This window comes from Hipposideros armiger, unplaced genomic scaffold (genome assembly GCF_001890085.2).
Source record: "Hipposideros armiger isolate ML-2016 unplaced genomic scaffold, ASM189008v1 scaffold_385, whole genome shotgun sequence".
Lineage (NCBI taxonomy): Eukaryota > Metazoa > Chordata > Mammalia > Chiroptera > Hipposideridae > Hipposideros > Hipposideros armiger.
Window position 1 is genome coordinate 1172047 of NW_017731735.1, and position 11274 is coordinate 1183320.

Genomic DNA, 11274 nt, shown 5'->3' on the forward strand with positions numbered 1-11274 from the left:
AAGTTGCTGTCCTTTTGTTCTTCAGTCTAGTTGTGGAGAACGTCGCTTCACTGGCCCATGTTGGTATTATCATTGAGCTCTTCCCGGGTGAGGCAGTCGCTCGCCAGCCATTGGACGGCCGCTCACAGCCACTCACGATGGCTGCTGGCCACTCACAGTAGCTTACGGCAGCCCACTGTCGCCCCACTGCAGCATATGCCACTGCCAGCGACTCATGGCAGCCCAGCTCCAGGTCGAGCTGTTGTTCACCATCTTAGCTGTAGAGGGAGCAGCGTCACTGGCCCTTCATGTGGGATTTGAACCAGGTCCCTGCTTCTCAGAGCTGGCGTCCCAAGCCAACTCTTAACCAGCGCGCCACTCGGCTGGCCCTTGAGTATTACAATTTTAATACAGTTTTTTCCTTTCTTAAAATGTGTATACATGTTTTTGGCACCCTCTGTATATGTGGGTGTGCACTTACATGTATGTATAATTCCAAGTGTGTGAAAAATACATATACATACATACATATTTGTGAGTATATGTCTGTAACTGGATATATATGTGTATATAGTAGAATGTGTAGAATTACATTTACATTATTTGTGCATATAAGATCAGACAATTAAGTTCGCGAATTTGTTGCAATGATGTTGCAAACATTTTTTTATATCAGAGAGATTATTCATTATGAATTTGTACCAACTGAACAAACAGTTAACCAAGTTTACTATTTGGAAGTGCTGAAAAGGATGCATGAAAAAGTGAGATGACCTGAACTTTTCGCCAACAATTCATGGCTCTTGCATCATGACAATGTACCAGGTCACACAGCACTGTCTGCAAGGGAGTTTTTAGCCAGTAAACAAATAACCATATTGGAACACCCTCCCTACTCACCTGATTTGGCCCCCAATGACTTTTTTTTTTTTTTTAAGATTTTTATTGGGGAATTTGGGGAAGGGAACAGCGTTGGAGAATCAGGGAAAGGGAACAGCCAAGTTGTTGTCCTTTTGTTCCTCAGTCTAGTTGTGGAGGACATCGCTTCACTGACTGGCCCATGTTGGTATTGTGATCATTGCGCTCTTTCCAGGTGAGGCAGTCGGTCACCGGCCACTCATGGTAGCTTCACAGCAGCTCACTGCCACCCCACTGCAGCCCAGCTCTAGGTCGAGCTGTTGTTCAGCATCTTAGCTGTAGAGGGCACAGCTTACAGGCGCATATGGGAATTGAACCGGCAGCTCTCTTGTTCAGAGCTCGCGCTCTTACCAACTGAGCCACTTGGCCAGCCCCACAGTGACTTTTTTCTTTACCTGAAGATAAAGGAAATATTGAAAGGGAGACATTTTGATGACATTCAGGACATCAAGGGTAAAACAGCAATAGCTCTGATGGCCATTCCAGAAAAACAGTTCCAAAATTGCCTTGAAGGGTGGACTAGGTGCTGGTATTGGTGCATAGCTTCCCAAGGAGAGTACTTCGAAGGTGACCGTAGTGATATTCAGCAATGAGGTATGTAGCACTTTTTCTAGGATGAGTTCGCGAACTTAATTGTTAGACCTTGTATGTGTAATTGGAAGTGTATAGTGATAGGGATAAGTCGTTGGTTGTATCTATTGTTTTGTGTATGTGAGTGTTCATGGACAGATAATAATTTATTACTTATTGTGTATCAGGCACTGGTCTAAGTACCAAACATGGATTCAATCGTTTAATCATCATCACAAGTTTATGAAGGAGGTATGATTATTCCCCCATTTTACAATGAGGAGACCCAGGCAAAGAGAAGTTAACTTCCCAAGGTCACATAGAGATGAAGTGGTAGAGCCGACAGACTCAGTCAGGCTGCAGGATCTGAGCTGTTATCTCCTCCACCATACTGCTCTCATATGTGTTGAATTATACATATATAGGTTTGTGTTTATGTCCATGTAGCTGTGTGTCACATGACAGTACATGTTTGTCTGTTCATGAGTGTCCCTGTGTATATGTGTGTGTATATATAATGTGTGTTGTGGCTTGCCTGTGTATTTGTAGCCGTGTGTGTGTGTGTGTGTGTGTGTGTGTGTGTGTGTGTATGTGTGTGTGTTGCTCTTCACTGTCTTCTCACCCTTCTGCCAAATCTTGCTCCCCCTGGAACCCTAATATCAACTAGCAGGCCATGGGCCCTTACTGCAGTGAAAGAACGGACCCCAGCCCCATCCTGTCTCTGAGGTATCCCAGTCCCTTTAGCCAGGCAGTGCACTCAGCTTCCTCACCAGGCTGTGACTTCAGGGCCAGCCAGCTCTCCCCTGCTAAGGGGAGAGACTAAAGGAACCAGAGGCTCAGCCTAGGAGAGGTGAGCACCAGGGTGGGCAGAGATATACATTTTCCGTTCTCTTTTGGGTGGCAGTGGCAGTGAGGAGCAAGGCAGGGTAATGGTGGGGAGCCACCTGATGAAGGGATGGGAGCAGAGGGCCCCGCGTCTGCCTGTGGTGCCCAGGCCAGCCTGGCTCTGCACCCTGTATATCATGCAGCTCCTCCCTTCCCAAGGTCAACTCAGTGATACTCATTGCTGCACCACAGCCTTCCAGACCTCTGATGGTGTGTGTATGTGTGTGTGTGTGTGTGTGTGTGTGTGTCCTCCCACTGATGCTGTGCATGAAAATGCATTCTCTGAACCTTGGCGTGGGGGTGGGGGGGGTGATGCATTCACTCTGTATATCAAACATCCATTTCATATATGTTGCATTTGTTTTCAATGCTGAGTATCCTTTGAATATATGGTATGAATGTGTTTGTGTATTTCATGGCTGTCTGCATGCAACCTATATGCACCTTCTGTCTACCTTTCATTTATGGTGTTTGTGCCCTGCACATGGGCTATGGTATGTGTATATCATGGGTGCTACATTCCTGTTAAATGTATATTGTGTTTTGCACATATCTTGGACACTACATGAATGTTGTATGCACTTGGTGTTGTTCCATTCATTTCACATTGTTTGCTACTTGCAAATTGCATGCATATTTCATGTGTCACATGTGCATGCTATGTGCTACATGTGGCATCCATGCCCATACACCATGTGTATTGTGTGTAAACTGTGTTATGTGCGCGTGTGTGGGGTGTATGTGTTCATATTCTGGCTTCAGACAGCTCCGCACAGGCCTCTCGCGTGCAAGTGGTCATCCAGACCTTGGATGAGAATGACAACGCTCCCCAGCTGGCTGAGCCCTATGACACCTTTGTGTGTGATTCTGCAGCCCCTGGCCAGGTGAGCTGCTGAAACAGAGGAGTTGGGACCTCAAGACTTCCAGCTGCCCTCTCCATAAAAGGCCTGTGTTCTTCCTCACAGCTGATTCAGGTCATCCGGGCCCTGGACAGAGATGAAGTCGGCAACAGTAGCCGTGTATCCCTTCAAGGTCCTCTGGGCCCTGATGCCAACTTCACTGTCCGAGACAACCGAGGTGAGTGGCCTCCTACAACCATGCCCATGCCTGCCTCCTTCTTCCTCTCCTCCTCTACCACCCCCAGCCCAGCCTGCCTGACCCCTGCCCACCTATCCGGGCCCTCCACCTAACAGAAAGTAGATGTGGATTTGCACATATTTGCTCCTTGTAAACCTTCCTCATGGGAAGCTGTCTCCATGAGCTAGACTGACCCAGGTGCCCTAACACCTTCCCTCTCCCACAGATGGCTCTGCCAGCCTGTTGCTGCCCTCTCGCCCTGCTCCGCCACGTCAGGCCCCCTACCTGGTTCCCATAGAACTGTGGGACTGGGGGCAGCCAGCACTCAGCAGCACTGCCACAGTGACTGTCAGCATGTGCCGCTGCCGGCCTGATGGCTCTGTGGCATCCTGCTGGCCTGAGGCTCAGCTCTCACCCACTGGGCTCAGCACCGGGGCCTTGCTTGCCATCGTCACCTGTGTGGGCACCCTGCTTGGTGAGTCAGGCTACAATAGGACATAGATGTGGAGTCCAGGCCTTCGGGGGTGTGGAGAGGAATCAGGACCCTGAACGTAGGGAAATCCACCCGAGGGCTAGCAGGAACCCTGGTGCCTGGATCATCCCACTGCCTGATGCATCCAAGAGAAAAGCTCTGGCCTCGTATCCCAGACTTGCCCATCTGTCATGACAGTAACAAGCCATATAAACTGTTTATTGAGCCTCGACTCTGGGCTACATGTGGCACTGGGCACATCACTTATGGTATTTCATTTCATCCTTTCAACAACCCTAAGAAGTAAATAGTTTACCTGTTTTCCACACAAGCAATCTAAGGGTCAAAGAGGTTCCAAGAAGTTAGGCAACTTCCCATGGTCACACAGTGAGCAAGGGGAGAAGTCAGGGTTCACAAGTTTGCCAGATGTCAAACCTAGGGCTTGCCACCCCTAGGCCACACTACCTCTTCTGTCACCCAATCCGTCTGCTCAACTGCCTGTGTGGCCTCTCCCCCAGCCCTGGTGGTGCTCTTCGTGGCCCTGCGGCGTCAGAAGCAGGAAGCACTGATGGTGCTGGAGGAAGAGGACGTCCGCGAGAACATCATCACCTACGATGACGAGGGTGGCGGCGAAGAGGACACGGAGGCCTTCGACATCAGCGCCCTGCAGAACCCCGACGGGGCGGCCCCGCAGGCCCCTGGCCCACCTGCGCGCCGCGATGTGCTGCCCAGGGCCCGGGCGCCGCGCCAGCCCCGACCACCCGGCCCCGCTGACGTGGCTCAGCTCCTGGCGCTGCGGCTCCGCGAGGCGGACGACGACCCCAGCGTGCCGCCCTACGACTCGGTGCAGGTGTACGGCTACGAGGGCCGCGGTTCCTCCTGCGGCTCCCTCAGCTCCCTGGGCTCTGAGGCCGGCGGCGCCCCTGGCCCCACGGAGCCGCTGGACGACTGGGGGCCGCTCTTCCGAACCCTGGCCGAGCTGTACGGAGCCAAGGAGCCCCCGACCCCCTGAGAGCCAGCCGCCCTGCCCGCAGAGGTGGGGTAGCCTACACAGGCCCTCTGAGTGAGCCCCTGGGGTCCAGGCAGGCGGCAGCAGCGAGGGGGCCCAGGCTCCTCCCTTCCCTGTGTCCCTCCTCCCAGCCCCTTCAGGGCAACCTCCTTCTTACCTCCCTCCTCCTGAGTTGTCTGACAGTCCAGGGATCCGTGTCTCTGTCTATAACACTCTCCCTGTCTGGGTCTGGGTTGTGTGGCTCCGACTCTGAATCTCTCTGTTCTGTCACTGTGATTCCGCTTTCTCCGTGGCTCTGTTTTTGTCTCTCGGATTCTAAATCTCTCACCCATGCTCTCTCTGTCTCCGTAGCCCCCGCACACGTGCTCTGTGTCTGTCTGCCCACATCTGCCCCCATTCTCTCTGGGTCCCTGTGACTGGCTTTTTGGTTTTTTCTGTTGTCCATCCCCAAAGCAAGAGAAACTTCCAGCCATTGCTGCCCACCCTCCTGCAGCAGATGTTCTGCCCCAGGTCAGTGCCCCTAAACCGTGTGGGGCACTGGTGGTCCGGAGCCCTCCCCCACTCACCACCTGTAACGGGGCTCTCCTGTCTTTACAGACCTGCCCGCATGGTTCCATCCATCACTCATGGCCTCATCCTGGCTCTACTGGCCTCCAGCAGAGAGAGGGAGCCAGCTCTCCCAGGCACGAGCTCCAGCCCCCCCGCGTGGCCGCCTCCCTGGAGCTCTGCCCTACTGGTGGCATCCCAGCTCTGGGCATTGTCTTGTGTTCTTCCCAGGCCCAAGGGGGAAGGGAGGGGGAGGAAAGGGGGAGAGGCAGCTGGGGAAGGGGAAAGAGGGAGGAAGGGGAGAGGCATCCATCTCTAATTTCATAATAAACAAACACTTTATTTTGTAAAGCTGGAGCCCTGTGCTGTTCCTACACTCAGGTTTCTTTCCTTTTTTTTTTTTTTTAGCTGAGCCATCCCGCCACCTGTTGGCAGCTCAGCGGCTGCTCAGCTCGGGCTGGACTCGAACCGCTGTTGCTCAGAGCTCNTTTTTTTTTTTTTAGCTGAGCCATCCCGCCACCTGTTGGCAGCTCAGCGGCTGCTCAGCTCGGGCTGGACTCGAACCGCTGTTGCTCAGAGCTCAAGCTCTTGAGCGAGCTCTTAACCAACTGAGCCACTCGGCTACACTCAGGTTTCTGTATGGAGCAGCGTCACTGTGCCAAAGGGTGGGAAGAGGGCCCTAAGCCTATCCCCTCCTTGTCATTCTTCCTCCTCAGGAGGGCGGTCCACTTCAAGTCCCTCTAGATAGAGGAGGGTTTGGGTTGGTTCCGTTCAGGGAGTAAGGAGATAATGACTTGTGCTCCACTCCCACCACCAGCTCCCTAGGTTCCCTGTTGCTCTCAAACTGTCCAAGGAAATGAAGATGTGGGAACTGGTCAGAGGAGAGGGTGGGAAGGAGTAGAGGGTGAGGGCTACAGAGACGAGAGAAGGAGAGATGAAAGACTAAGAAGAAAGGAAGAGGGACTCCAGACTAGGAAAAATGTGGGCGAGGGGCAAAACAGTCTCTCCTGGGGCCTGTGGTGCCCACTGGGGAAAGGGTGGGCCAGGGTGAGATGGCACAGTTACACTGAATCTGGGCCCGGTGCCCCCACCTTTAATTATACCCTAGTCCATTGTCTTATCCTTAATGGGGCACAAAGGAGGAGGGAGAGGACCAAAGAAGCAGAATCAAAGCCAACGGGTAGGAGCTGAACAGGAGCAGCCAGCTTCTCTCAATGTCCACTCCCTGAGCAGAGAAGGGATCCTATCCAGGAATCAGCATGAGGATCCAGGCCTCCTAACTCCAGGCAGGTCTCCTGTAGACATTAGTAGGTGGGTTGCCTTGTGTCCCTCCCCTTCAAGTGTGGGGTGCTGGTAAATCAGGGAAAGCTGCTTCAATGAGAAGATGCCTTCTCTCACACCTTCCACAGCTGCTTGGTTAGGGCAACCAGGTAGTGGGAGAATAAGGATGCTCGCTCCAGGGCTGGAGTAGTCATTTCCTCTGCTGAAGTCTGGAACTGGACCCTGAACTGGACAGGCAGCAGGCTGTCTGTCCCCCGAAGGCCTCAGGAGACAGGAGGCAGCACCCCCCAGCCAGGGCATCAGAGGAACAAGGTTTTCCAATTCAGAGCAGGAAGGGCAAGATCCCTACCCCTTTGGTATCACCCTGATGTCTTCAAACCTTCAGGAATAAGTGGAGAAAAGAAGGGACTAACCGTGGTGGGCCACTCCTAGGTAGACACGGGATGTGCTCCTTTGCCTGCTCTCCCAGCCCTCCCTAGCACCCTCCTCAACTCATTAAATTTAGAAGGAAAAAACACAGCATAGGGAATCAGGCTTGTCAGCAAGACCCTTGGGCTTATCTCTGGTCTCAAATACCTCATCATCTGGAAGGACAGAACCTGTCAAAGGGAATGAAGAGGGGAAGAACCATGGAAGGAAAAGAAAAGGGGAGAAGCAATGGGAGGAGATGCAAGAAGGGTTCCCCTCCTGTCCTACCTTTTCTGGCTGGGTTCCATCCTCCCTCCCAGTTTATGGAAAGTGCGGGGAGAGGCACAGAGCATCCCAGGGTGCTGAACTGCAGGCAGTTCACAGCAAGCTGGGCTCAGGTGGCAACCCCCGGCTACAGATGGCCACTCCCTCCCTGCATTTCTCACTCCCATGGCCTCAGGATAGGGGTGGGAGGATGCAGAAGTACAGAACTGGTGGGGTGAGCCCTGACCCACCTCCTCTTTATTCTGGAGCATTTTCCCAAGTGACAGACCTGGCATTCTCCCTGATAAGGGACCACTCTCCTTATCCAGGTGTTGCTCCTTCTTTTCCAACCTGTCTCCTGTCTCTGCACACAGGAACCACACATGCATCACCTGCCACACTCTGCACACACCTATCCTGGATCACTCACTCTCACAGGGATGCAAGACCCACACACATCTCTGCACATGGAGATGCACCCTCTTATGCCTGAGTCCATCAAACCCCTGAACCTTGGGCAAAAGCTGCCCTTCCTCCTGTGCTTCTCCGGGACTATGCTGGCCAAGGGGCCCTGACCTCCAGTTATCATTCCCAGAGTCCCACCCCTTCTCCCGAGGCTGAGGGGTTGGCAAAGGGTGAAGAAGGGTTGCTGTGGAGGCCACTGGCCAGATTCTGGACCCTGGCTAGAACGCTAATTCTGTACTGGGCACCTTTCTGCGGCCCCTTTTCCCCACCACAATTTCCTCCCTTCGGTGCCGCTGCTGTCCTTCTTGTGACTCCCTGACCTTTCCGCCTTCCTCCCCAGTCATCCCCAGAAGGCCAGAGCCTGGAGGTCTCCTCTGTCTGGCCAGCTCCTTCCTGGAGGAAGAACCCTTAGTCTGAGGTGCAGGGTTGGGGCTCAAGGCTGGGCTGGAGGCTGGGAGGAGTGCCAGGGGGGAGGAAAGGTGGCTCTTTCCTTGGGACTGGAAGCTGTAGAAGTGGGATGAGAGAAAGAAGGTTCAGCAACCTTCCTTCAGGCCCCATCTCCTGTTGGACTGTGCTTTCTCCCCGACTTGGCCTGGGGAGGGGGTGGGGCAGGGAAATGTCCCTCCCAGAGCTGTCAGCCTACATCCCCACATCAGTGTTTACAGGGGAGGAGGAGGGAGCCGGAAAGGCCAGGAGTAGTAGACATGCTAACCTGACAGTTCACACTGGCACAGCCATCTCCCTCTTTCCTGCATTCCCCAGAGGGAGCTACAGGAAGGAGAGGCTAGAAAGAAGGCAAAGGGAAGGGGGGTGGGGGTGCGGTCTGGCAGCAGCAACAGGCCTGAAAGAACTGCATGTGGGTGGGCTATGGCAATGGCTCCAGGCCCTGGCAGCTAGGGCAGATGAGGCTCGTGGGAGCAGCCTCCCTGGCCCCACCTTTCCAGGCGCTCAGATCCTCTGGGTTCAGTCATTCCTGGCCACCAGGCTGGGCTTGGCCCCGCTACTCTCTCCCACCTCCTTCCCCAGATGCCTGCAGGGCTGTGTCCTCATGGCAGAGAGGAAAGACAGGGAAATGTTCAGGGAGCAGAAGCGGTGCTAAAGGAGCATAGCTCTGGAGTGGAAGGTCTGGGTCCAGGCCTCACCTCTGCCACTTACTCTGTGACCTCAGACAACGTTTCCACTTTACAAGTGAGGATCATTTTTACCTCAAAGAGTTATCATGACAACCACATTCAGTAAAGCAGTAATCATTATAGTCAGTAGAGTCAAATGGGGGGACGACGGGGTGGCAGAGGAGGGGAGCAGATGTAAGAAGCCTATCACCACCCACCAGGTGTCCCTCTGCACTTCCTCTCCCAGCCTGGGCCCTCTGGGCTACTACCCCCACCTAACTCCCCTCCTGGTCACCCCACTTCACCAAGCTAAGACAATGACAAAGACTCTGAAGCTGAGATTAGGACTAAAATGGAAGGAAGAAGAGAGACCAAGGATAGGGAGAAAAAAAGCAGAAGAGAGGATGGCAAGAAAAGAGGGTTTAGCACCTAGCACAGCATCTGTCACGCAGCACACACACAGTAAGTATATGCTGAAAGAAGGACTTGGCGCCAAGAAGGAGGCTGGACCAATCTATTGGGCATCAATAGGAACATGCTGGACAGAACCATCGATAGCTCTGGGAGGCAGAAAGAGATGGAGACTTGGAACAAATGAAGCCAGCCACCCATAAGGGCTGGAGCCAGAGGCTGCGAGGCTGTTCACACCCCATCCTCCACACACTCCCTGGGCTGTCTCCCACACCCAAGTCCTGCAGCTTCTCACAGAGTCTCAGTCTCTGTGGAGAGCCTGGAGTCTCCTGGTACCAGCTCCACAGAGAGTTCTCCACGTTCGACAGCCCTGTGGGGGGTGGCAGGCTCAGGATGGGCCTGGCTGGCCTCCTCCTTGTCTTGTTTCTCCAGCTCTGGGGGCTTCTGCAGCTCGGAGTAAAGCACCCAGGCATCATTGCGTGACACATACTCCCACCCACTCTCTCGCACGTGAAAAAGGTCTATAGAACCTCCGGAGTAGGCGTCACGGTGGGTGGCGTGGGCCACAGCGCAGCGAGCCAAAGCGTAGGCTTCCTGGGTGGTCATGTCGTAGCGATAGCCACGGTCTAGCACACCATATGCATAGGGAGACCCAGAGCCCACCGAGAAGATGTCTCCCTGCAAGCGGGTGCCATCGCTGTAGACATAGAAGAGAGCAGGGCCGGAGCGATCCCAGCCACACAGGGCAGTGGCCACACACAGATCCAGCCCCCGGTAGCGGGACATCATGGCTGACAAGAGTTTGGCGGCACTGGCCACACTGGGCAGCTGACCCTCCCTCAGTGCCCGCAGCCGCAGCTCCCGCTGTAGCACCCGATACCATGTGGCACAGTCAGCAGAAGTGCCAGAAGTGGTGCCCAGGAGGTGCTGGTGAACAGGGATGACTTTGCGTGAGGCTGGACATGCAACGTACTTGCCACAGGAGGAACGTGTGTCGGCCGCAGCAATGACTCCATGACGGAAGCGGAAGGCCAGGGTGGTGGTGCCATGAGCCAGCCTGGGGCCATGGGTCTGCAAGAAGGTTTGAGGGTCACAGCCCTGGGGCACAGCCCAGCCACCAGCCTGAGGCAGGTGAGGTGATAGTCCCAGGGTGTCAGAGGCTTGCCACTTGCACACATCCTGCAGAGCCATCCCTAGGACTGAGTGAAGGTTGGAAGGAGCAAGGCAGGGATTTGCGAGCTGGGTCAGGCGGGAGCAGAGGGACGCTAAGGAAAAGCTGGGCTGCAGCCAGAACTGGCAAGGAAGGCATGTGATCTGTGGCTTCACTTCTCCCTAACTCCAAATCAGGCTTGGAGACTGGCTGTTGGAGCAGCCCCTCCTCCTCAGAGACCACTAAGGGGAGACAGGACTAGGCCTGGGAAGACATCTGTCCCTGACACAGCTGAGCGTCACCCAAGGAGTCTCCTGTCTGTCATCCTCCAAGCACCTGGAGTGTGGTGGGGGTTGGGGTAAAGGTAAAGGAAAGGAGGGGCAAGGAGCACAGCTGGGTTCCTCTTGTTTTTCCTATCCCTGCCCTGAAAGAGCTCCCAGCCCAGGAGAAGGAATAAAGATTAGTCAGGGCTCTAAAGCAGTCAGAATAGGTGCGGTGGCCCCACCCAGGCAGGAGTTCTGAGTTTTGGGTTCTCTCCTCAGAGGTATGGGGTCAAGGAACTATGACACTCACTCACTTCAAACTTTCACCTCATGGTCAAATAGGGAAAGAGAAATGGGCTGAGACAAGAACAAAAGAGAAGAAGAGATGCGAGAGGGAGGGGGAGGACTAGGGGAGAGAGAGGGGGAAGGGGAAGGGGAGTGGGAGATGAGAGTAAAGGGATCAA

The 11274-nt window shown here is 54.2% G+C and overlaps 2 protein-coding genes across 5 annotated transcripts in view; one reads left to right on the plus strand and one right to left on the minus strand.

Annotated features, from left to right (window-relative positions):
* CDH24 (cadherin 24) overlaps window positions 1-5702 on the plus strand; it is an 11725-nt gene extending 6023 nt beyond the window's left edge. For all 4 annotated transcript variants that reach the window (XM_019663002.1, XM_019663000.1, XM_019663001.1 and 1 more), the window contains 5 exons: window positions 3115-3236; window positions 3318-3429; window positions 3656-3904; window positions 4420-5420; window positions 5508-5702. In XM_019663002.1, the coding sequence (XP_019518547.1) occupies window positions 3115-3236; window positions 3318-3429; window positions 3656-3904; window positions 4420-4913 (977 nt within the window). In that variant the 3' untranslated portion in view covers window positions 4914-5420; window positions 5508-5702. The remainder of the gene's footprint in view (window positions 1-3114; window positions 3237-3317; window positions 3430-3655; window positions 3905-4419; window positions 5421-5507) is intronic.
* A 3986-nt stretch (window positions 5703-9688) lies between these two features.
* On the minus strand, window positions 9689-10588 carry PSMB11 (proteasome subunit beta 11). The gene has a single exon (XM_019663060.1). The coding sequence runs from the start codon at window positions 10586-10588 to the stop codon at window positions 9689-9691; it is 900 nt and encodes a 299-aa protein (XP_019518605.1).
* Between the last annotated feature and the right edge of the window lie 686 nt (window positions 10589-11274).